Source organism: Balaenoptera musculus, chromosome 2 (genome assembly GCF_009873245.2).
Source record: "Balaenoptera musculus isolate JJ_BM4_2016_0621 chromosome 2, mBalMus1.pri.v3, whole genome shotgun sequence".
Classification (NCBI taxonomy): Eukaryota; Metazoa; Chordata; class Mammalia; order Artiodactyla; family Balaenopteridae; genus Balaenoptera; species Balaenoptera musculus.
Window position 1 is genome coordinate 67,716,192 of NC_045786.1, and position 26,501 is coordinate 67,742,692.

General features: G+C 42.2%; 2 protein-coding genes across 4 annotated transcripts in view; one reads left to right on the forward strand and one right to left on the reverse strand.

The window, feature by feature from the left end:
* Positions 1–430: 430 nt before the first annotated feature.
* LCTL (lactase like) lies at positions 431–13,375 on the forward strand. The gene is made up of 14 exons (XM_036845268.1): positions 431–532; positions 1,036–1,237; positions 1,648–1,811; positions 2,414–2,501; positions 2,812–2,921; positions 3,561–3,689; positions 3,792–3,887; positions 5,563–5,617; positions 5,713–5,874; positions 9,093–9,367; positions 10,088–10,214; positions 10,388–10,587; positions 11,476–11,539; positions 13,025–13,375. The coding sequence occupies exons 2-14, from the start codon at positions 1,084–1,086 to the stop codon at positions 13,138–13,140; spliced, it is 1,740 nt and encodes a 579-aa protein (XP_036701163.1). The 5' UTR covers positions 431–532; positions 1,036–1,083; the 3' UTR covers positions 13,141–13,375.
* The window catches only part of ZWILCH (zwilch kinetochore protein), a 39,048-nt gene continuing 25,295 nt past the window's right edge, over positions 12,749–26,501 (reverse strand). For 2 of the 3 annotated variants that reach the window (XM_036845265.1, XM_036845267.1), the window contains 5 exons: positions 23,249–23,385; positions 22,107–22,202; positions 17,995–18,116; positions 14,431–14,545; positions 13,175–13,312 (listed from right to left, as the gene is read on the reverse strand). In XM_036845265.1, coding sequence (XP_036701160.1) covers positions 14,457–14,545; positions 17,995–18,116; positions 22,107–22,202; positions 23,249–23,385 — 444 coding nt within the window. In that variant the 3' untranslated portion in view covers positions 13,175–13,312; positions 14,431–14,456. Of the gene's footprint in view, positions 13,313–14,430; positions 14,546–17,994; positions 18,117–22,106; positions 22,203–23,248; positions 23,386–26,501 lie in introns of all 3 variants that reach the window. The other variant, XM_036845266.1, reaches the window with a different exon arrangement.

A 26,501-nucleotide genomic window follows, 5' to 3' on the forward strand; every position in this document is an offset into this window, starting at 1 on the left:
GATTCAATGAGTGAGTGAGTGAAGGAATGAATGAGGGATCCAAAGAGAGGAGGGTGATGTGGGAAAACCAAATTTACCTTCTACAGTGAACTTTCTCTGGCAGCAGGAAGGGGTGGACACCGAGACAGATGCCCACACACACTACTCCCTGCCCGGCCACCACCTGGAGTTTCATAGGCTAAGATGGGCTGAAGGCGGCACACTGGGCCCAGAAGGGACCAGGGGACTGGGTCACTGCTCCTCTACCCTGGGAGGGGGCCGACTGGATGCCCCGGGCCCAGGGCCAAGCTGCCTGGCTGCTGACTCAGGCCCCGCTGGCCAGCTCAGCATTCCTGCCCTCCCCACTGAATTGGGGCTATTGAAGCTCTTTGTAGGGGGGTTAGGCCACTGGTCACGCCCCCAACCAGAGCGTTCGCTGGGCTGAGGGCTCTGCTCTTGGGGGGGGCGCACAGGCCCTGGGGGGGCTCAGTCTGACAGTGCTCTGGCCACCAGCTGCTACTCTGGGGGTGTCTGGGACCGAGGACAATCCTGGGTAAGCTGGCTAGGCTGGCATCAGAGAGGGGAGCCCAGGGGAAGGGAATTGCCCCGACCCTTAGGACAGAAGACCCTGGGATGGTGACCCTGCTCGTGACCCCCGGCTTGCGGAGGTGTCTGTCTCTGTGCACAGGCCACAGTGTGTAGGTGGGGTGCCGCAGGGGCTCTGTGGGCTGTCCTGCCAGCCCCATCAGACTGGAGCGTCCCTAAGGCAGAGTGGTTTCCCCATCAGACTGAGGCCATCACAGGGCATAGGCTGGGTCTCCCCCATAAGACAGGGACAGGGGTGGTTTGAAGCGTTGCCTATCAGACCCAGAGCTCCCCATGCCCGGTCTTTGTCCTCCTTAGTGTTTAACTTGGGAATCATATCTGGAGCCCAGCCTCAGCCTGTGCTGGTGGGTCCCAGCAAAGCCAGGGACTAGCTGACCCCAGAAGAGCCAACGCTTCTCTAGATAAAGCGCCTCCACCTCGTCCCACCTCCTCCCCTCCTTTTTCCCCAAGCCAGGATCTGCCCCCCAAGCCCTGGCTGCATGGGCCTACACCTGTCAGATGTGCTTTCTCGGGTGTGGGGGAGAGCCGGGTGCCATGAAGCCAGTGAGGGCTGTCACTCTTTGGTGGGTGCTACTGCTGGTGTCCAGGCTGGGGGCCACCAGGAAGGAATCCCTAGAAGAGGCCTCCTTCTACTATGGAACCTTCCCACTTGGTATGTCCACTCCTCCGTTGGTCTGTCCGTCTGTCCATTTGTCTATCAGCTTGCCTACCTTGGCTGACTTGTCAAGGAGTTTGGTGTTTTAGCTTCCTTATAGGTAGGATGGGGAAAATAACCCCATGTAGTTGTTCCGAAATAAAAGAAGTTCCTAACAGATTTTTTTTAAAGTTACTGTATAGATAGTAAATGCAAATCAGAGCTAAAATGGTGCAGATAAATGCTTTTAACGTATTGTGTCTCCCCCCTCCCCCCGCCCTACCACACATGCTCCCACTCCTAGGGAGACAGGGCAGGCTGCTGGGGAGGGGGCTCGCCTTGTGGCCTGGGGGGCACAGCCCAGGGTCCCAGTCCTGGGTGGGGAGTGGGAGGGGACTCAGAGCCCAACTTGGGGTCTCCATTTGCAGGCTTCTCCTGGGGCGTGGGCAGTTCCGCCTTCCAGACTGAGGGCGCCTGGGACCAGGACGGGAAAGGGCCCAGCATCTGGGACACCTTCACGCACAGCGGGAAAGGGAATGTGCTTGGGGAGGAGACTGCAGACGTGGCCTGTAACGGCTACTACAAGGTCCAGGTGAGTGATGGGTGTGCACGTGTGTGTACGATTGAGCATCACCTAGGGAGAGTTGGGAGGTGACAGACATATTAGGGGAACCCAAGTGACAATGTCAACCAAGTGCTCTGCTAAACATTCCCAATCCCAGTGCAGTCGAGCCGGGGCGGGGGTCGGTGGTGACTGGGGCTTGGGGAGGGAGTGCCAGGATGTGGGAAGGTGGATGAAGGAGGAAAGGAAAGCTGGGCCCCACCTGAGCCAGTGCCTTAGTCTAAGCGATGGGCAGCTGAAGGGCTGAGGCCATGACCCCAGGGCCTACAGGCCACAGTAGCCTGAAGCCCTGGTCCCCGCATGGGAATGGGCCCCCTGTGGGGAGAGCGGGACCAGCTCATCCTCTGTCCCTTTGCTCAGCACCCACTTTCCTCTCTGGATTGGGGATCCGTCACCCTGATGGATTTCTCAAAGCATCCTCATAGCCTGCATTTTACTTGACTCCTGGCATAGCCCCAGGAGGAAGCGGGGGCAGGTGGCGTCACGCCTGCTGCGTAGATGAGGAGTACATACAGGAGGAGCCCTGGTGGGGTCCCGCTGACCCTGCCCTGCACCCACCCCTGTCTGCACAGGAGGACGTCGCTCTGCTGAGGGAGCTGCACGTCAGCCACTACCGGTTCTCCCTGTCCTGGCCCCGGCTCCTGCCCACGGGTGTCCGAGGTGAGCTAAGGCCACACCGCCCCGGCCCACGAGTGGCCCCTTTTGGCTGTGTTGGCTTTGTGGGGACACCACAGAGTCCTGGCCGGGGAGAACAGCCCATGAGCACGGTTTCCCCAGCAGCAGCTCTCACGGGTTCTGTAGGTAGCTGGGCTCCCAGGAGTAGCTATTCCACCATCTGAGACCCGAGTGCTGGTGGGCTGAGGGCGCCTTCAGGCCTACAGAAAGCTCCAGGGCCCAGGAATAGTGCACTGCAGAAGGTCAAGACCAAGATCCTTTCTCATCAAGTCCCCCCCTTTTATTTCGCCTTCAGCTGACGGGGTGAACAAGAAGGGGATCCAATTCTACAGTGACTTCATTGACGCCCTTCTGAAGAGTAACATCACCCCCATCGTGACCCTGCACCACTGGGATCTCCCACAGGTCAGGCCGCGTGGGCTCAGAGGCCCAAGGGGAGCTCAGCTCAGCAGGAGGGAGCCTGATCTGGGCACTTGGGGTTGCCAAGGTGGGGGCAAAGGCTGGGGTCTGGGCTCTGGCTCGGGACAGGAAGATGGCACGGAGTGAAGAAGAAATCTCCCAACTTACCCACGGCAGGGAGGTCCCACTGGTTTAACTGATGTTTGTAATAAGTGGTAAGCGCAGGTTTTGATGTTTTCCAAAACATTTGGCCTGGAAACGACAACTCAGACTATAAAGAAAGAAGCATCTTTTGAGTAAGAGTTGATGGAATAATGAGCGAGTTTGTTTAGTCTTTTCTCCCCCAGGTTGTTAAAACTATATGTGCTCATATACGAGCGCCCCCTCCCAAGCGATTTCCATAAAGCCTCAACATGCTTAAGAACCTCACAGTTAGACATCACTATTCAAGCAGTTTTTTCATTCGTTCAACAAGGCTCTGTGGAGATCACGGCCCAGCTGGCAGAGGAGCCACTTATGTACCTCTCTGTGACACAGGGTGGTGGGAGGTCATTGGCTTCAGGGAGGTGATGGGGAGAAGATGGGTACTATCAATGCTTTAGAGGGTTGGGGCACCTGCTTCTCTCTCCACCCCTCTGTTTGCAGCTGCTCCAGGTCAAGTATGGCGGGTGGCAGAACGTGAGCACGGCCAACTACTTCAGTGATTACGCCAGCCTATGCTTCGAGGCCTTTGGGGACCGGGTGAAGCACTGGGTCACCTTCAGTGATCCTCGGGTAAGCAAGGCCCCCCTCCAGGTGGGAAAACCCACTTTCCAGGCAGGAGTGTACCCTGTCACTTCTCACGGGTCCTGTGGTCCCCACTTGCCATCCCTGCAGACAATGGCAGAGAAAGGCTACGAGACGGGCCACCACGCACCTGGCCTGAAGCTCCATGGCACGGGCCTGTACAAGGCGGCACATCACGTCATTAAGGTGAAGTGGGTCCTTCCGGGAGTGAAGGCTGGGTTCAAGGTGGAACGGTGAGTCCCAGTGACAGCTAAGCCCACCCCAGGGCCCGAGTCTGAGCCCAGTCCTCTGCCACGTCACCTTAACATGGTCCCCTTCCCTTCCATGAGGATCTACGAGGTGGTGTCCTGTCATCCAGGACTCTGCTGGACACGGCAGCCCAGACGACACCGTGACCGCTCCCTAGAGCTTGCAATCTAGCCAAGGGGCTGGAGCACATGCATGTGAAAACTTGTCACCTACAGGTCTAAACTCTTTTGTGAGGCATGGTGACAGGAGGAAGTGGGGGGATGACAGTGAGCTAGGGGCGAACATCGTCAGTGACTGAGCAGACGTAAGTGGAGGTTGGTGAAGGACAGCAGCAGGAAGGGGTTAGGAGTGCTTGTCTGATAGCATGGACTTCAGAGGACCTGGAGTTTTTGAAGGAGGAAGGAGAAATCGTTTGGAAGCAGCCACAAAGAGCAAGGCAGACACTCTCCTAAGGTATGTGGGGTGTGAGGGGAAAAAATGGCGTCTGCTGGAAAGAGCTGCCGTGGCTGCGGTCTTGAGGGGCAGTCAGGCTCAGTTAGGGCAGAAACTGAGGGGGACATTGAGAGGAGATGCCGACGGGTGAATTACAAGGCTACTGGAAAGGCTTGAGAAGCAGGGGAGGGGATTGGTCACATTCCAGGACATACATGAGGGTCCAGGTGATGATGATTGGGGAACAGGGGTGCGAGGCATGATGGCCCCAATGGGCTCTCCACAGAAGGTGAACAATCTGATCAAGCGGGCAGGCAAGGGATCACTGGGGACATACCTCAAATTCACGTCAGCAAGAGAACTTTCTCATCTTTCCCTATTTGGCTTAGGATTTCTTAAACTGTGAATATTTTTTGATTGATTGATTGATTGATTGATTGCTATGTTGGGTCTTCGTTTCTGTGCTCGGGCTTTCTCTAGTTGTGACAAGTGGGGGCCACGCTTCATCGCGGTGCGCGGGCCTCTCACTATCGCGGCCTCTCTTGTTGCGGAGCACAGGCTCCAGACGCGCAGGCTCAGTAGTTGTGGCTCATGGGTCTAGTTGCTCCGCGGCATGTGGGATCTTCCCAGACCAGGGCGCGAACCCGTGTCCCCTGCATTAGCAGGCAGATTCTCAACCACTGCGCCACCAGGGAAGCCCTAAACTGTGAATATTTAAAGGGCAGGGCTCTGAAGATATCAGTGGGTCCCTGGGAGAGAATATGGAGAGAAGGCAGGTTGGCACATTTTGGATTCTGTTTCTCAAGACTGTTCCGGATGCTTGGTATTATATTTTCCTAACTTCCTGAGCACCTATGCTGAAAGCATTGCCTTGTTACTACAGAGGACAACCAGGAACAAAACAAGACACGTGAGCAAAAATCTTAGAAACAATAAATAACACAAAGTGGTGGCTTATGTGTTTATGCCAGATTTAGAGCAAGTTTCCTCCACAGCACAAAGAAAATGGAGGTCAGAGGAAGGGAGACTATGGATTAGGCTAATCAAGGCTGGACTCATGAAAAGGATAGGACTTAAAATGATCTCTAGAGTCAGGAAGGAGAGAAAGGCCACCTTGAATTGAAAGAGAGGAGAGAAATGAATGAGGCAGGCACCTCCGATGGACTCCTTTCTCTTCCAGGCCCATGCCCAAGCCTGGCACTCCTACAACAGCACATGGCGCAGCAAGCAGCAAGGTGAGCCCCGCCACCACGTGCGCTGAGAACAGACGGGTGACCAGAGGAGCAGTGTCACTCTGCCTGCCACCCCCTTTCCTTTCTCTTCTTATAAGGTCTGGTGGGGATTTCATTAAACTGCGACTGGGGGGAACCTGTGGACATTAGTAACCCCAAGGACATAGAGGCTGCCGAGAGATACCTACAGTTCTGCCTGGGCTGGTTTGCCAACCCCATTTACGCCGGTGACTACCCGCAAGTCATGAAGGACCATATCGGTGAGCCACGTCACGTTTTTAAGACTCCAGATACCACAGCAACAGTATTGAGCTCAAGTGAAATGACCAAAAGGCAGGGGGATAGAAGAACACACTGGGTCGGTTTGGGTGAGGCACTCAAGGGATAACCCAGCTCCCAAAGAATTTAGAACTGGTTATTCAAACTGGGAGGGTGGGGGACATCCAAACAAATTCCTAGACCTGGAAATTGAGAATTTCAGAATCCAGGGGGAAAAATTAGCAATTCTCTAGGCTGCTCTCTTCTGTGTTCTGTTCTCCTGTCTCCTCCTCCCCACTCCACTCCATCCAACTGTAGTGAAGCAGGAGTGAGAAGTCAAAGACACAGTCATGGGTGGAGTCAGTCCTATTGCTGGTTCTTTCTGCCACTTGAGAAATACTTTCCAAGCTCTAGTTTCCACAGTGTCAGAGAAGAGAGTAAAGACAGAGCTCACAAGGCTGTATTAATTTCGATGCTTTTAAGTGCCACATAACAGAAAACTCCAAATAAAATGTCTTGAAAAGTAAGGGATTTATCATCTCACCTGAAATCCAGAAAAGGGTAATCCACAGCTAATTAATCCAGCCCTCAGGGTTGTCTTTGAGAACCCAGACTCATTCCATCTTTCCACTCTGGCACTTTTAGCTAGTTCATCAGCCACTCCCCAAGGCCACAGGATGGCTGTAGCAGCTCCAGGCATCACCTTTACACATCAACACCCTGAGGCAGAAAAAAAGGGGATAGTACCATCATATCTGTTTTTAAGAACAAGGAAAATCTTCCCAGGAAACAGCGGTCTACTCCCAGCTGACTTCCCGCTGTGCCTCAAGGGACAGAATTGTCAAATGCCCCAAGGTGCCCTAGACCACCAGGGCTAGAGCCTCAGAGCTCTAGGGAGGGGGGAGGGGTCAAGACTCCCAGAAAGGATGTGGCCCTTTGGAAGGGGATGAGAAAAGAGGGCATGGAGGAAGACAGGCATGGGTCTGTTGGGTAGGCAACCAGCAGTGTCTGGCCGTAGGAATCTAAACATATAACTGTGATTTAGAGGTATCAGCCCACACCTCCCTAAAAAAGACAAGGATGACGGTGAACTAGGCTATATCTCACACATCAAGGCTATTTTAGATGTTTGACTAAGAATGTTTCAACATTTCAAAAATTTCCCTTTCTAAAGCACCATCTATCAAGACTTGTCTGGAATAGGAGGCAGCAAGTTCTAATTCCAACTCTGCCACTAACCAGTGAGTGATTCTGGGCAAGGTGCTTCACCTCATCCTGTCTCAGTCTTATCACCTAAAAATGAAGGGATTAGACAAAATAATCTCTAAAAATCTTTTGACAATAACCAGTTCTGTGACATGTTCTGTACACATACACTCAAAATCTTGAGAATGATTTCCTCAAGATGCGTAAGGAAAAAGCCCTCAGGATGGGACAGTGCCCATATGGAACATTCCTGCAGACACACCCCATCATTCACATGCTGTGTTTGCTCTCTTGGGACCCTCAGAGGCCACTGCAGGCGCTACAAGACTGTACTAAAAGGCCAAACTGATTACCTATCATAGAAAAATTCTTGGGCTTAAAGCCAATAATCCCAAACCCCACCAACTCCAACTCTATGATAATTCAAGTGGGAACAGAGCTCAATTTTTCCCTTATACAACGTGGAAAGAAGGATCCTCTAAGTAGTTTTTTCTTTTTCTTTTTTCTTTTGTTTCAGCATTATTAAGTATAACTGACAAATAAAAGTTAATATTTTCTTTAGTAGTGAAAGCATTCTGCCTGAAATCTCATTCACAAATTACTTCCAGGCATCTCAGAAGCACCCCTTCATTCACAATAAATACATGAAGAAAGGTAATTCTAGACGAGTGCTATCCAATAGAACTTTTGGTGATCATGGAAATGTTCTGCCTGTCCTATATCTGTGCTGTTCAATATGATAGCCTGTAGCCATTTGTGTCTATTCAAATTCAAATTAAACAAAATTAAAAATTCAATCCTTCAGTGCAACTGAGTTGAAGCTGCAGTCACATTAGCCATATTCCAGTAGCCACATATGGTGAGTGGCTATTGTAGTAGACACTACAGTGACAATTCCTGTGGTTTTTCTCAAGTTACTACATGTAACTGAAAGTAATAACATGCTAATAATTTAAAGGAATTTAATAATACAATCTTTTCACTCATTTAATCTAAGCCAGCAGTCTCTTTGGGAACATTTTTATGGCTACATTTTAGATCAACTCATAAAAATGTTACTTCTCTTTATACATTGATTTAAAACTTTTTTTGCATGGATTATACAAGGACATGTTTCACATGTTTTGAAGTACAAAAAAGTGAAAAAAGTTAAGCTTCCTTCCCTCCCCCGCCCACTGCTCCTATCCTCCCCAGAAGTAAGTACACTTCCAGAGATGCACTGTGCACGTGTAAGCAAGAACACTGCTGCTTGGTATGTGTATATACTTGCATGTACTCTATGTACGCAACACTCTGAATCTTTGTTTCACTTGAGCATCCGTCTTGGCACTCGTCCTTGTTGGTGTATGAAGCACCGCCTCATTCATTCTCATGGCTGCATAGTGTGGTACTGATGGATATCCCATCATGTTTTTAACCAGTCTCTCCTGACAGACCTTCAGGTTGCTTCTAATCTTTTGCTACTCAATCTACAATGAAGATCCTTGTACATACATCCTTTTACATGAGTAAAGTGTAGGATAAGCAGATTTAGAATTGGTTGGTGAAAGGACACACACTTTTACAATTTTGAAAGATAGGACAACATTGCCCAACACAGAGGTGATGTTAGCTTACACTACAACAAGGCCTGAACGTGACCGTGTCTCTCCCCACGCTACCACTGGCCTCCAGTTCCCTTCCCAGAGGCAAGCAAAATTACTAATTTTTGATGTAAGGAATAACCTAGTTCTTTTTTCCAGATAGCTACACAATTGTCCACACACAAGTTACTGAGTAATCTGTGAAAATATTACTTTTAAGCAATATAAATTTAAAAATTTTTGGCTAGCATTCAAATGTCAAAATTCCAGTTTGAAAGGCTAAGGTTATAATTTCCACACAGATGAATTCCAAAGCCCAGGATCTGGATAACAGCTTTCATGTCAACATGCCAGTATCATCATGGTACACGACAAGAGAATGATTGTGAGAAAATAAAACTTGGTTAAATTCTATTTTCTTCTCTCATTAGGAAGAAAGAGTGCAGAGCAAGGCCTGGATATGTCGAGGTTACCGGTGTTCTCACTCCAGGAAAAGAGCTACATTAAAGGCACCTCTGATTTCTTGGGATTAGGTCATTTTACGACTCGGTACATCACAGAAAGGAACTACCCCTCTCGCCAGGGGCCCAGCTACCAGAACGATCGTGACCTAGTTGAACTGGTTGACCCAAACTGGCCTGATCTGGGGTCTAAATGGCTACATTCTGTGCCATGGGGATTTAGGAGGCTTCTCAACTTTGCTCAGGTGATTATTACATTAAGCTAAAGGACATTTTTTACCTGAATTCATGTTCTTATAGTATAAGCTCAGGTGCCTACATTTTAAAGTTAATTTAAAAACCCAGTTACTTATACTTCAGAAGCTACTCAATATAGGCCTTAAAGAAAGACTAAAAAAAAAAGAAAGAAAGAAAGAAAGAAAACAACAAAAAAGACTAATGTGGACTTCTCTAGTGGTCCAGTGGTTAAGACTCAGTGCTTCCATTGCAAGGGGCACGGGTTCGATCCCTGGTTAGGGAAGTAAGATCCTGCATGCTGCACGGCATGGCCAAAAAAAAAAAAAATGATGAATGTCTACTATGAATAATCATATATATAGATCATATACATGGTTCTTATACATTATATAAATTATATTCATGTAATATAATATGCACATATTTCATGATTATGTATATGTATATATATTATATACATATTTATATATAAAACTTTAAAATTCTTATCTCATATTTAGTTATTTTGCTGCTCTTCTCACCTGTACTGGAATATGTGGGAAAGAACAAGACCTGAAGCATATTTTCTCTAAAATGATGCTTTGTCAAGAAATATATTCTTCTATATGAACTTGCCTCCTGCCTACATTCATCTCTAAATAAACATGTTAACTGGCATCTACTAAACGCTAAACACACCCAATTAGAATATGGCAGCCTTCAATATGTGTTCCCATGATTCCTTTCAGACTCAATACGGCAATCCACCCATATATGTGACAGAAAATGGAGCATCTCAAAAATTACACTGTACCCAATTATGTGATGGGTGGAGAATTCAATACCTTAAAGGATACACAAATGAAATGCTAAAAGGTGAGATACAAACCGTCTTCACATATCTTCCTATTTAACTTGGGCAAAATTTGATAATACACGATTGACTAAAACGTGTTTCTAGATCTCATAGATGAAGACATTTAAGATTATCTTCGCAATACTATTTTTCCAAGAAAATGAAATATATTAAAAATGGAATGTCTTTGCAGCTATCAAAGATGGTGCTAATATAAAAGGGTATACTTCCTGGTCTCTGTTGGATAAGTTTGAATGGGAGAGAGGATACTCAGATAGATACGGATTCTACTATGTCGATTTCAACAAGAAAAATAGGCCGCGCTATCCAAAGGCTTCAGTTGAATATTACAAGAAGATTATCACTGCCAATGGGTTTCCCAATCCTCGAGAGGTAGGAATAATTATCAGTGTTACTCATTCTGGATTTTGGAAGAGCTAGGCAGCTGGGGTGCAGAGTTTGGCAAGTGGGCCCATTGTTTCTTCCCCTTTCACCATCTCTCTGCTTATTTGCTTAGAATGGGGTAAGGAAACTGTAAAATGCAATCCTAGCACACAGAGCCTTAAGGGCAGACTAGGGTTATGAAGGAGTCCTGTTTACTTTAGGTTATGACAGTCAACAGAAACTGTGATTTAAATGTTATCCTAAATGTTGTATCTTAATGCAAACAAATACTACCTATTCTTCAACATACATGAAAAGTTAAGTAAATTGAATATATAATGACCATATATAATCTTCACTTCTTTTCCCACCAAATTGTACAGTGATACAAATGCACTGGTTCCAAAATGAGATTAAAAGTAATAATTAAAAAAATCCTTTAAAACCTCCCATTTTCAATAACCTACAAATTTTTCTATCAGCTCTCTATTCTGTATGCTGCTGCACCTAATGGCAGGGAATATAAGTTGTAATTTAGAGTGTCTTAATTTAAAAAAAAATCTCATTTGTTTATCAACATTCTTTAGAGTGAGCCTAGTGGGACTATAAATAGAAGCAGTGACTGATAACCATCAGGTATTCACTAGTTTTGCATTACTAGAAAAGACAGTAATTGCATTATTAGAAAAAGATAGCTAGATTATAAGCTCAAGAATAAAAACTCTGTTCTTTGGCTCCCTCACAATGATGCACATAGGCATTCAATAACTATTAACTGATTTAAACTACAAGCAGATTAAAAAAATATATTTCTTACCCCATATTATTCCAAACATGATTTCAAACAGCAAAAAACTCATTTAAGACAACTTTACTTATCAAGTGGGTTTTTATTAGGTGGAAAGTTGGTACCTCAAAGCCTTGGAAACCTGCTCTATCAACAACCAGATGCTTGCTGCAGGTGAGTTTAATTCTTTGATAATTAAACCATGTAATTACGTATGTAATGGTATTACCAAAATCTCAAAATGTGGACCCACCTTAAGTCAATCTTCCAAAACCACATGATTAGAAATGGACTTTCCTTTACTTTGAAGCAATGTCAAATTTCTATCAGCACTTAAAATTTTTTTAAAATCTACCATGGAAAAGAAATATCTACTCTAGTTTGATTCTGAATCATACTGTAAATTTATAAATCTACTATTTATAAATTTATCTACTCTAGTTTGATTCTGAATCATACTGTAAATTTATAAATCTACTATTGTGTTATAGTGGGCTTTGTTGGAAGGAGGGAGAAATTCAACCATTATACCAAATGGAATGAAGAAAAATCAAACACTCTAGATATTATATTCACTCATTCAGCAAGTAATTATGAAGCAGTCACTATTGACTCAAGGGTGTTTTAAGCCCTGGGGACATAGCAATAAACAACAAGGTCTCTGCTCTCACAGAAGGCATTTCTAATGCAATAGGATCTAAAAGGATCACAGATGTAGAATAACCAGGATGTAACCATGCATCAAGAAATGCCAACGCATATCATTTGTTTCTTTGAATTTTGTCTTTCTCTCTATATAAGGGCAACCAGAGAAATACACTTCCTGTTTCAATGAATTCATCTTCCATGTGGTATCAGAGGTGGAAAATGCTAGACCAAATCCTACCAATTCAACTATTTTTACAGGCCAATATACCACTGTCCCCTCCCCCCTCATCTAAATAATCAGGCAAATATTAAAGATGTATAGTCCATTAAACTAAAATAAACTTAATGTAGAGACATGATGTAGAATTTACTGTTGAGCCCATGAGCTCCATGAGAATTGGGCCTGTGCCTTATTTATCTCGGTAACCAAGGGCGCCTGGCACAAAACTTAAAAGCAGGTATTTCGTAAATGTCCACTACAATGTTAACGCACATGAAATATGCTTATCATTTAACTCTTAAAGACTGTTTAGCTATGTTAAGAATGACCATAAAAAAAAAAAAAAAGACCATAAAAATTTTCAATGCAGAAATTCCTATACCTCTTAAGATATACAATAAACATTTTTGAAAGGATGCAAATGTTTTCCAAGGAATTTTCTTTCCTAAATCCCCCCAAAGAGAATTCTAGAAACTAAGGAATATGGCTGCTAATATTCTGAGTAAGCACTAGCATTGACATACATTTAGACTTTATTACAGTACCTATGGAAGAACCAAATTTAAGCATTCTTAATCCATATTTTCTGAAATATCTTACAAAGCCCTCACATAATTTTTTTTATAACATTTAATTTACCAGGTTCTCTTTTATAGCAAATGAGAATAATTAGCAAGTGTGATGATACCATTTTCCAAGTTTATCCAGACAGCTGAAGCTTTCAGGATGAAGTTGCATTCGCCAAAATGACCACATTCTCATCTGCCATGTTGCTCTCTCCCCCTCCGCAGAGCCCTTTCTAAGTTACATGCAGATCATGACGGAGATCTTGGTACCTACAGTCTGCACCCTCTGTATACTAATCGCTGCAGTTCTCCTGATGCTTCTGCTGCGGAGCCTGAGCTGAGACAGGGTCATCCATTTTGTAGCTGCATCTTTCACAGAGAACCTTCGGGATCTTCTTCAGGATCTTCCTCCTTTTTCTCCTTCGAAGGTTTACGTACATCTGTTTTCAGGTTCTGTGATAATTACCTTCCCACCACCTCTCCTTCTCTCTCTCTCTCTTTTTTTGGCTTGAGCTGGGATTGAAGAATTAGAAAATAAAAATAAGCGTAAATGAAATAAAAATCACCTGTAATCTCACCCCTCTCAAAGTCAATGTTAATATTTTGCTGTATATTATGCATTGATTTTCATTTTGCAAAAAGGGATCACAGTGCACAAACTGTTTTGTAACTTATTTTAAAATCTGTCTGGAAATATTATTTTAATGTAGAAATGATTGCCACATTAGCACTGCCCTACACATGACGGACAAAGTCAATCCTTTAGATATAATAGTCCTTTCAGACTGTAAATCCTATCAGGCAACCATGAAAAAGCATCAGGTGGTTACCAAGTAAATGAGCATATATACTTTTCTAAAAGAAATTTTCTCATGCTAAATTAATATCCTTTACTCAATGAAATACGTCAAAGAAATATTATATATTGATTATTTAATTTATATATCTTCTCTGTAACTAAATATTCTGTTTTTTTAAAGTCCATTTTATTCTTAACTATGCTGAAATGCTAAAATTAATATCCATCTATTTGGGTACAAAACATGGCTTAAGAGAAAGAATGATGTTAGGCATTTTATTCATTATCTGATTCTACTTAATGTTGTTTGTGAAACACAAAAACAGTAAGATTGTAGAAAAGGCTATTCCATTAATTCTTTTGGTTAATACTACCTCAAGTTAAACATTTTAAAAAGGGTATTTACATCTGGGACTTAGTGCTATAATTGGGCTGGGTTACAACTGTTTTTAACAAAACTTTGTTTTCAATGTCAAATTGGCATGCCTGTTTAGGGTTTTTCTCTTCCATCAATGGTTTTGAGACCAAACTCTCCTTCTACTATATATACAGATTTCAAATGCAAAGACATTACCACTCAAAAAAATTTTTTTCATTTCTCCGGTTTTAGGATTAAACTGTCAGTTGACTACAGAAGGTAGAGAGGAAATTAAAGATTTGCACTGCTCAGTAACACACCAGTAAACATTGGTAAGCCTTTTATGTGATTACTAATAATCCATATTCCAAATGTATTAAATCAGCATTTATGTTGTAGAAAGAAAAAAAGAAAAAAGTAAGGTATTTAAGACATTATAAAGTATTTGCAGAGAACAAAAAGTGAACATACTACCTTACAGAGGGTCCCATCAGCACACTTCACTTGAAATGCACCTGGCTGCAGGTAACCATGTTAGTAAAGGATATCCTTTCTTCCAGGCTACCGTTTAATGTTAATTCAGAAAAATCTATAACCAGAGAGAGATCAGAATTGAATTCATCAACAATTCATTGAATTGTTTCTCTGCTAAGTTACTGCTGAATTTTACAACAATCAAGAGGTAGTCTGAATGATGTGTCTTCTACTTTAAAAGAACTTGTTAGACAAAAATCAGCAAAGACAATTCCTTTTAATAGTCAACCCTCTTGATGCATTGAAAACATGACTAAACAAACTAAAGTAGATTTTTAAAAATTATATATTCAGGGGGAATTCCCTGGCAGTCCAGTGGTTAGGACTCCACACTTCCACTGCTGGGGGCCCAGGTTGGATCCCTGGTCCAGGGAACTAAAATCCCACAGGCTGCACAGTGCAGCCTCCCCCCCAAAAAATTATATATTTTTAATTTGGTAAGCTACTGCTTTATTTTTTAATGCCTCCTCCACTACAGTTAAATATAACTGTCTTCTTCCAATCGTAATATATATTTCAGAAAACATTTTCTACTTAGGATTTATAGTCTTAGGGCTAGACACATATCCATTTTTTTCTCCTGAAGATTGTTGTATTTCAAAATCAAATGATACAATTAACATTTAGATGAGATCATGTCCACTTCCTTGTGGGTCCACATTTTGGTTTCCATATTCCCACCATTACCAGCAATCATTTGCCGAGCACCCACTGGGTGAGCAGCACTCTACTGGACACTTTTTCTCCCCCATTAACTCCAAGTCATTATTCTCTTTTCCCAGGGCAGCTAAAAGTACACTTTTCTCTCTTCAGTCTTCCTGCTTTTTTTTTTTTTTTTTTTTTAATTAATTAATTTATTTATTTTTGGCTGCGTTGGGTCTTCATTACTGCGCGCGGGCTTTCTCTAGTTGCGGTAAGCGGGGGCTACTCTTCGTTTGCGGTGCGCCGGCTTCTCATTGCGGTGGCTTCTCTTGTTGCGGAGCACGGGCGCCAGGCACAGGGGCTTCAGTAGTTGTGGCACACAGGCTCAGTAGTTGTGGCTCACGGGCCTAGTTGCTCCGTGGCATGTGGGATCTTCCCGGACCAGGGCTCGAACCCGTATCCCCTGCATTGGCAGGTGGATTCTTAACCACTGCGCCACCAGGGAAGTCCCAGTCTTCCTGCTTTTGATGTCAACCGTTTTACTCAAGAGCATCATACTGTTAGGTATCTTGAAAAGCTACTATTTGACCTAAGTGCTCAGTCCAATGAAACAGAAAGTCTAATTTTGTAAATGCCTATGATCTTTGGCCAAAAGTAAATGATTATCGGACTTGAATATCTACAACTGAGGCTTTGTTTGAATAATCTATGACTTTTACAAATGAAGTCCTCCTTTAACAGTGGGTCTTGGTTTGGGCCAAAGGTCACTGAATAATTTCTAGACAAACACATCAAGAATACATAATGGGTAGAAGAGGTTATGAAGTTCAAGTCAAAATGGAGTGTGAGTGTGTTTCCAAGCACGTAAATATATGATTTCATAAAAATTCCTTATTTTCATAAAAGGAGTCACTGGACCAATACATTAGCAAATAGTTTTAACTCTAACATTCAAAACAACTTTCATTCTTTTTTGAAGCAACCTGCATTAAAAAGACTCTAGAAGATAGGTTCCGTATACTTCACTTATTCAGCATCATTGGAAAAGGTGTTTAATCTTGTATTAATCTCCTAACAGGTTTAATCTTAATGTAATAAAATTTATTTTAAAATGGTATTTTCGAAAAATGTATCACATTTATTCATGTCTTTTAAACTTTTTAAATCATAACACACATGTCTTTAAGAAAAAAACCCTGAAACAACAAATATAGATAAAATAAAATGTTTAAACTGGTGGTCTTTAACCTTCATTGCACAATGAAATCACCTGGAGAACTTTAAAAATTCTGATGTCCAGGCTCTACCTCCAGCGATTCTGATTCACTTGGTCTGGGTATTAGGACTTTAAAGGCTCCCCAGATGCTTTTAATGATCAAAGCTGAGACCCACCCCTGCCCTCATCATTCCACACCTCAGGGTTGAGCTTTAGTTGTCTCCTTTCAGAGGTTTTTCTATGCCCCAGGCCCATGTTTTTGCTACTGTAAACAATACTGCAATTAGTGATCTGGTCCACAGGCCTTTTTGCACATGTCTGGTTATCTATGTGGAATAGATTCCTATTAATGGAACTGGTGGTCCAAAGAATGTATTCTTTAAAATTTTGGTGAATATCACCCTCCACAAAAGCCATACAACTTTACACTCCATCCAGCAGTACGTGAGGTTCCCCCAAATCCCGGCCAGCACTGTGACACCAAACATGTTGATCTCTGCTAATCTGACAGGTGAAAGATGGTATCTACAGAATATAAATTTGCATTGCTCTTATTATAGGTGGGTTGGTCACCTTTTGCTTTTAAGATGACATTTGAATTTCCTTTTTGGTAAACGGTTCATATTACTTGCCCATTTTTTCTACTGAGTTATTAATACTTTTCTTACAGATCTGGAAGTTCTTTATATACTAGAGAATGTAGCCCCTTTTCTGAACATGAGCTGCAAATTTCTTTTCTTAGTTTATCATTTGTCTGTTGCTTCGCCTCTGGTATTTTTTGCCACGCAGAAATTTTTTTATTTTTATACAGTTCATTTTCAATCTTTTATAGGCTCCAGCTTTTATATCACACTTAGAAAAGATAGCACGATCTTAACTGATGGTTCTCAGGAAAATTTGATTTCTTTAGGACTTTCACAGTTCAGCCATATGAATAGAGAAGTTCCCATTATGCCTGAATCAAAATATACTGGGGGGGGAGAATAAACAATTTCTGGAAATAATTTTGCAAAATATCAATCACTACAATAGGACTATTTGTATTCCCAGCTTTCAAATACCCTTGAATTCTGTCTTAAAACTATCAGATTTTATTTTGGATAATCCTTGCAATATTTGAATCAGCCATTTAAGACTTATACAAATAAGAGATGACAGCCCCACACAATCCATGTGCATAAAGATAACAGTTTTATAGGCACTTACGGAAGGAGGTATAATTAACTGGTGAGTCAGCTAATTATACCAGGGGCAAAAAGACATTCTTTGACACCCATAATCTTTGATACAATACTAGAAATCTCAACCCTTATTCCTGCCACAGAGAAGGTATTAGAGCAGAAATATCATCACTGTTTTAAACGGTGCCCAAAAGTGTGAAGTATGAGCTGGCATTTCCATTTTATAACCTATTTTGACACCTATGTCCCTATTGCTTGGTGTCTTTTAATAAAATTTCCTCTAGCTAGGATAATGTGAAAAAGCACTCTTTCATGTTTTGTTTTTTTTTTCCCCAGAATAAATAGGTTTATACCTAGAGTTCAGGAAAATTATTTAAAACTAGGCACAAGAGCTCTAATAATAATCTCTACTAGTAAACTTAGTTTACTTTCTATTGGAATAATTTACGTGAATAGACTACAAACCATCTCTACCAGGTTTGTGAAGATTCAGATGATCTACAGGTGGGCTGTCACTCAGTTGCCAAACTGTTTTCACCTTCTTTTGACCACTGTTTATTTCCACTCTCCATTTCTGTGGCTTCTCACTAAGGAAAGAAAAAAAAGCAAAGAAAAAAAAGCAAAGAAAAAAAACCAATCCAATTCCTTCTTTCTATAGTCACATAGTGAAGTCCTTCTGTGGTAAGCACTGAGGAAGAAGAGGTGGAGAGGTCACAATTCCCACCCTCAAGAAGCACAGTCCAAAGAGGGAGAGAAACAAGAATGTAAATGATAACAAATTGGTGCAGCCACTATGGAAAACAATATGGAGGTTCCTTAAAAAATACTAAAAATAGAACTACCATATGATCCAGCAATCCCACTCCTGGGCATATATACAGAAAAGATGAAAACTCTAATTCAAAAAGATACATGCACCCCAATGTTCACAGCAGCACTATTTACAATAGCCAAGACATGGAAGCAACCTAAATGTCCATCGACAGATAATGGATAAAGATGTGGTGTGCCTATATATATATATACACACACACACATACACACCCAATGGAATACTACTCAGCCATAACAGTATGGGCACAGTATGTATCACTGATGATAGATGATACTGACATATCTCTCAGATACCCTGGGCCAGGGTTCTGGATTCCTTGATCTAGAGAATAGGATTCAGCGAGGCAGACCTTTGAGCGCATGTGACTACAGAATTTGCTGATGACATAATTTTACACAATAACGGTAGGAAATTTTATCTCTCTTTTCAGTAGTTTAATATTGTTTCATACTGTGTACATAAGTGTTCACTTACCCAGTTAAAAACACTGGGTAAACCAAATTTTTATATAGACTACCCTTGCCATATGTTGCTTTTCTTCCCCTTAAAATATACAGTTTAAATCCTTAAAAATTCATGCATAGTACTTGACATACCTGGGGTCTGTCTGTCTGTTCTCCTCTCATCCACAAGGGATAAACAAACCTACCAGAGCTTGAATGTGATTTATTTTAGGGATCAACCCAGGGAAGGGAAAGCCCTTGGGATTTTTTTCTTTTTAAACTATTCACCAGTTAGGTAAATTAGTTCACTAAGGTAAAAAGCATTCAGAAATACAAAGATAGGAAGCTAAAGGAAATATAACACTGTGCCACTTGGGGCTCTGAAATTGGATTGGGTGAACCGAGTAAAGAAAACAACAGATGACCTAGGCTTGAGCTCCCTCATTTCTCATGCACAGCTCCTGGTCCCCCTCGTGACTCCTTTCCTAAAATAACCAAGTGCTGATGTCACTGGGCCATTTACTTACAAGTTCATGGCTTTTAGGAAAAAAGAGGGAGTTGGGAAACACCTACTTTTGAATTAGATATAAATCTTGAAAGTGCTGAACTATTGGCAGCTCTTAAATCAGATGGAACCACAAACCATAAGAATTCTCTCTTGCTGAGCAAGACAAGTTAGAATAGAATAATTTAACAATTCCATAGTTTTCTCCCTTTCTTCTCCTCTTCATGAAATCAAGAGTGATGAGAAACGGTTCTTTCAAATACCTCTAAAGGTAGTGTATTGTACCTCTTTCCCCTCCAAGCAGTCCTCTTTATGCATTTTTGCTCAGGCAACCAAGGACATAGAGTATTGGCAGAAACATGGAGTGCTTTTGTACAGGCCATCTGTACATAAATGTGTAATTAATTTATTTAATTTTCCCATTTGTGTCATATTAAAGCTTTGTACAGTGTTTTAAGTTCTGTTTTAAAATTATTTTGTATTTTATTTTTATAATCTAGTAATAAAATATTCACTCCGTGTGCAAAAAAAAAGAATGAAATAATGCCATTTGCAGCAACATGGATGGACCAAGAGATTATCATACTGAGTGAATTAAGTCAGACAGAGAAAGACAAATATTATATGGTATCACTTAAATGTGGAATATAAAAAATAATACAAATGAATTTATTCACGAAACAGAGTCACAGACATAGAAAACAAACTTATATGGTTACCAAAGGAGAAAGGGGTGTGGAGGGATAAATTAGGTGTATGGGATTAACAGATACACACCATTATATATAGAAGAGATAAACAATAAGGATTTACTATATAGCACAGGGAACTATATTCAATATCTTGTTAATAACCTATAATGAAAAAGAACCTGAAAAAAAAAATAGTATGTATAACTGAATCACTTTGTTGTATACCTGAAACTAATACAATGTGGTAAATCAACTATATTTCAATAAAAATTAAATAAACAATAACAATTCAATTTTGAAAAATGTTGTAATAGAGAAATATCAGACATGGGAGGGGACAATACACGAGGGGTAATTTAACTCAGATTGGGATTGTAGAGTTGGAAAAGAATCCTCAGATATTGTGGCCTTTGAGCTGAGCTTATAATGAAATTAGAAGGAGGAGTTAGTTAAGCGGACAAGATCCAGGATGAAAGAAGGACATGGGCGTAGGCGCTGTCAGGTAAGCATGTGCGGTGTCTGAGGAAATGCAGTAACATAGGGTCTCTGACTCAAAAGGAGAGTGGGAAGGCGTGGCGGCACGTGAACCAGAAAGGCACAGCGGCCGGGCACAGAAGGTCTCACAGACCACACTGAGGTGATGGAACACTGTCCTAAAGGTAAGGGAGCCATTTAAACAGAAGGAAGTCATGATGGGATCTGAATTTTAGGAAGATCACTTTGGCGGTCACAGAGAAGGAAGTTAATGGAGGCAGATAGAGCAGCTAGGAAAAAGGATTTTACTGCACTCAGCCCAGGTATGAGATGAGCAGATATGAAATAGATGCGAAGATGTAGAGAAAGGAACAGATTCAAGAGCTTCCAAGGAGGTCAGGACTTGGAAACCATTTCAAGGAGGAAGGAAGTGACAGCAATAAGTGGAAGATAAGTCCTAGGTTTCTGTTTTGGGCATTAGGTAGAGATTAATGATGGCCGCTTGAGAGGTCATATGGGAGGAGGAGAAGTGTTAGGAAGGGGAGTGAAGAGTTGGGATTTAGAGTCTGAACTACCTACAGGACGCTGAAGTTGAGAATTCATGTCTAACAGACACCTAGAAACATGGGTGTGAAGCTCAGGAGAAGCTGGAGATATGGGTTATGAATTATCATTAGCCCAGAGGAACTGAAGATTGGGGTGTGAACGAAATCACCCAGGGAAGACAGAAAGTATGAAAAGAGGGCAGAGGGTAGAGTTCTGGTGGAAACTCACATATGAATGAGGCAGAGGAAGAATTTGCAAAGAGGACCATTCTCAGTCTTGGAGGTGGGCCAGAGAGGTAGAGTTAAAATTAAGACAGAATGTTATGCCATGAAAACAAAGGAAGGGGATGGGTTCAAGAAAGCAATAGTATTAAATGCCACAGAGCCTTACAAGTGCTTACGTAAGGAGAAAGAATTAGTGGGCTAGCTAATTACACAAGGGGCCAAAAAACGCTTCTCTGGAAAGTGTCCTCTGGATTTGCCAATTAGAAGGTCACTGGCAACTTCTGCTAAACAATTTCAGGGGAGTGATGAGGTTTGGCTAAGAGGGAACTATATAGAGGGAGGGTATAAGTGGAGTGGCTTCAGTGTGAGAGAAATTTCAAGTCTACTGTATGCTGAGAGAAGAGTCAGTGGAGACCATGATTTGAGGCAACCTCGGTGTCCCGCCTGGATGGCCGATCTATCGTCTTAGCCTCAGCTCCATACCTCCGCAATCCCCAATCCCAGATCCTTCTCTCACTCCCACAGCCATACCTCTGACTTCGCTGTCATTACCCCGATCACGTTCTTCCCAACCTGTCACTTCCCTTCTGGCTAAAGTTTCTGCCCTATTCTGCGAAGAAATTACAAATTGAGAGAAAAATGGAAGTAGAGGACCAACAGTCTAAAGAGAGCAGACCACAGGTCTGGGAGAAGGAAGAGGGAGGACTCTATCAGACTATGCTCAGGGGATGGGAATCAGATGATTATAGTTTCAGAGGTGAAGCAGCTCTGGGTCACGAGGTCCCCATGGAGCAGACACTGAAATTGCCTAGAATCAGGGCTGGACTTGAAGTATAATTTAATTATTAAATTGCTTACTTTTGATATAAGTCTTTTATAGCAGTTGGTCTGACTGGCAGCTGAAAAATGTGTTGCTCATCAAGAGGATTTTGTTCATAAAATTTTATGCAGGATCTGAAAAGAAAAAAAAAAGAAAAAAGAATTGCTTTTGGAAAAAAATGCCATTTGGAGATAAAGGCTTTCTGTTAGTCTAAAGCTCATAAAGGAAACATTAAACCCCCATCCCAACAACACTTAGGTTATTATTATTTTTTTTGAAAGAAAATTTCATTCACTTTTAAAAAATTAATAGTGACATATTTCTCATAAATATAAAATATATTTATGTTGAGCTCAAGCAAAGGTGTAAGTGGGGAGAAAGAGGTATCAGAAAGAGAAAAACAAAAAGGCAAGAGAGACAAAGATATAGTCTCCACTGTTTTCCAACTATGGAGAATTAAACAGTTAGCTCACATATACTACTGATCTTTAATGGAAAAAAAACCAAAAACCAAAAAAACCCAGTAACAATTTCAAACTTTTCCCTTTACAAGTAAGTCAAATTCTAATTTTGGAAAAGGAAATGGTACATTTCTTTCCACAGGGAAAAAGAAACCCAGTTCTTCCACTGGATGGTTCACTTATTTCCAGTTTGAAGCCTCAAAAAAATACATGTAAGACACCAGCGATCCATGTGTAAGGACTGTTCCAAACTGTTTTTAGTCAAACTGATTGACAGACTCTAAAATTTCAGCAACACTATTGACAGAGGTCTGATAATAAAATTTGATTCCATTCAGTTACCATATAGATGGTTGGCAATGATTAGCTTGACCCAAATTTATAAGGATATAAAGAAAAGAGAAGGAACTAATATTTATTAAGCACCTCTTAAGTGTCAAGTACTTTATACACATTACACCATTTTTATAGATGAAAAACAAGATGCAGTGAAAGGAAACTTCCTTAGAAAGGAAGTGCTAGATCCAAGTGTCCAACCTGATTCCTCCTGAATCCAAAGCCTTTCCTTCTCATGGCAGTGACTTAGAACCTTTCTGTTACTGTGAAGACAGGGTACACAGATTCTATCCTAACTGACAGTAAAAAAAGGCAGTTATTTTGGCTGCAACTATTTCAGAAGAGGGTACATTTTTATGTAAGTAAACAAAAGAAACACTTACTGTGTTAAAGAAAAGAGGAGTTCATGTTGAGGTTTAATGAAAAGCATGCAACTGACTACTATTTCGAGAATATGGTGGAGTTTTTGAACACGATGAACCTGTTCTTGTGTATCTACTGATGGAGAAATGAAATATTCCTGGAATGAAAAAAAGGACAAGGAAAATAGGGAGTCAAAGAACAAGAGGAATCTCTGGAAAGAATTAACCGTGCCTACTAAACCTCAGTGTGGATGCCTGATTAATAGGGAGGGAAAAAAGAAGACAGGAGGCAGCTAGATAGCTTTCCTCCTTTCAATACTATTCCTCAAACTAAACTCCAAGTCTTCACTGAGAATGTTCTAAGCAAACCATTATACATATTCTCTGGTAAAGGCAAATCACAGAACTGCTTCACCAAGGAGGTCCAAGTAGGTAACTAGTACCACCCATCAAACTCTCCAGATGGAAAGAATGGCAAATCCACAAGATATTTCTTAACTTCAACAAACTTGTTAGGTTGATGGGAGTACTCATGTCTAAAAATAGATAGTAAATCTGAAGTAGCAAGAAATTAAGCAAGTGTAGTGATAAGCTTCCACTAACATATATTACTGGTAAACTGGTATGAGGTTTTGGAAAAGAAAGTTGGCAATGTTATGTCAAGCCATCGTAATACGCTCAGATCTATTTCTGAGACCCAATCCTAAGGAAATAATCCATGGTAAATACAGTGGGTGGAATTCTACAATGACCCCCAAGATTCTCACCCCCTGGAATACACATCTTGTATAATCCATTCTCCCTGAGCAAGGCCAGAATCTATAAATATGGTGGGTTGTTACTCCCATGATTAGGTTACTGATTGACTTTGAATTAATCAAAAGGGAGAGCATCGCCTGGTCATTACTATGACCTAGTCAGTGAGCTCTTGAAGCATTAGAGATGCTCTCTTGCTGGCTTTGAAGAAACAAACTGCCACGTTGTGGAGAAGTCCACATGGTAAGAACCCACAAGTAACCTCTAGGACCTGAGGCCTGTACTGGGCCAACAGCTAGCAAGAAAATGGGGACCTTCATCAAAGGGCCACAAGTAAATGAATTCTGCCAACAATAAGCAAGGGAACTTGAAAGTGGATCTTTCCCTCATCAAGCCTCCAGATGACACCTTGATTTCAGCCTTGTGAAACCCTGAGCAGAGGACGCAGGTAAAACGTGCCCAACTCCCAACTCCTGGAAACTGTGAGATAATCCATTTGTGTTCATTTAAGCTTCTAAATTTTGTTAGGTGGCGACTGAAAACTAATACAGTAAGGGAAAAGTTATGGTCATCTTTTAATTGAGTGGAGGTAATGGCAAGAGAGTAGGAGAGATCCATGGGTAATCCTAAATTACAGTTTAAAGGAAGCTACGCAAAATGTGATAAACTAATTTAATGCAAAATCATTTATAATTAAATTCAAAATATAGGGACATATTGTCTTACACAGGTTATTCCAAAATGTGAAAATAACACAAGTAGGAAAATAGGCATGCTCCCAGGCAGAGAGTACCCCAAAGCAGCCCCACTCACCACAGGCTACAGATTACAATGTTCCCCACACCTGCCACCCATATTCCCTGTGGTCCCCTGACAGCTCTGGAAGTGGCCCACCCAGGTCTTTTTCACAAAGGAACAGACCCAGATTGCCTTTCCCCTTTCTCTCTGCCCGTGCTACAACCCTGCCTGGTCTACCTCGGTCTGTCCCCAAGACCCTGCACAGAGAAGAGGTGACAGAGCCTGATGTTACTGATCACTTGGAGGCAGTACAGCCTAGTGAGGGCTTCTCAAGGTGTGGCCTGCTGTGACAGGCAGAAAACCACCCTCAAAAGATGTTCATGTCCTAATCCCAGAACCTGTGAATATGTTACATTTATGGCAAAAGGAATTAAGGTTGCAGATGTATAAAGTCATTTGACCTTAAAATTGGGAAAGTATCCTGGCTTATGCAGGTGAGCCCAATCTAATCATATGGACCCTTAAAACTGGATGAGGGAGGCAGAGACACAGCATGAGAAGGACTTGACCCACTATAGCTGCCTTTGGAGATGGAAGAAGGGGGCCAGGAGCCAAGGTATGGGTTGGCCCTTGGAAGCTGGGAACAGTCCTCAGTTTATAGCCAGCAAGAAAAAGCTACCTCTGTCCTATAATTATGAGGAATTGAATTCTGCTAATGACTCAAATGAGCAGGAAATGGATCCTCCCCTACAGGCAGGCTCCAGACAGGAACACAGCCTGCCAACACCCTAATTTTAGCCTAGTGAGACCCAGACTAGACTTCCGAACTAGAGAACTACAGAGTAATACATTTGTGTGTGTTGCTTTAAGACACTAAATGTGTGGTAATTTGTTATGGCAGCAATAGAAAACTAATATATCTGCAAACCACCTGCATCAGAATCATCTGGAGATGGAGATGGTTTGTTTAAAATGACATATTCCAGGGAGTTCCCTGGTGGCCTAGTGGTTAGGATTCTGGGCTTTCACTGCCGCGGCCCGGGTTCAATCCCTGGTCGGGGAACTGAGATCCCACAAGCTGTGCAGTGCGGCCAAAAAAAAGACATATTCCAGAGCCCCTAGACCTACTGAGTCACTGGGGCACAGGAATTAGCATTTTAACAAGCCTTCTAGGAGATTCTCAAAGTTTAAGAACTATTGTGTCAAAAGTCTGGAGTCAAACCATATTTTAAAAAACAGGCATATTAAATGACTTGAGGGGAATTCATAAAAATAAGGGTACTCATATTTGAGTGCTGAGATTAAGGGTGTATTTGCATTATATTCTGATTTTCAAAATGTTATTACTTTTCTAAGTATAAAAAAATGTATTAAAAGTTTCAACTAAAAATATACACCCTTAAAAAATGTTTAAACTCTGAATAGCAAAAATTAACCTCAAAAGAATCCAGCTGAGTCTTACTTTGCATAATAGATAAAGCTAGAGTTTTCCTATCTTGCATTTTTATAAGAGACCAGATGTCATTTGAAGATCCATTTTCTAAAAGAATCTTACAACAAATGTCAAGGGTCCTTATGGATGCTCTTTAATCTCCTTAACTTTCTAAATCAAGACACTAGGAAAGGGGCCTTCCCTGGTGGTGCAGTGGTTGAGAGTCCGCCTGCCAATGCAGGGCGCGCGGGTTCGAGCCCTGGTCTGGGAGGATCCCGCGTGCCGCGGAGCGGCTGGGCCCGTGAGCCACAACTGCTGGGCCTGCGCGTCTGGAGCCTGTGCTCTGCA

Coding starts and splice junctions, on each gene's coding strand:
- LCTL (XM_036845268.1), top strand. CDS start 1,084: ATGTGCTTTCTCGGGTGTGGGGGAGAGCCGGGTGCCATGAAGCCAGTG. Junction 3,690..3,791: donor TCACCTTCAGTGATCCTCGG/GTAAGCAAGGCC, acceptor CCATCCCTGCAG/ACAATGGCAGAGAAAGGCTA. Junction 5,618..5,712: donor ATGGCGCAGCAAGCAGCAAG/GTGAGCCCCGCC, acceptor TCTTCTTATAAG/GTCTGGTGGGGATTTCATTA.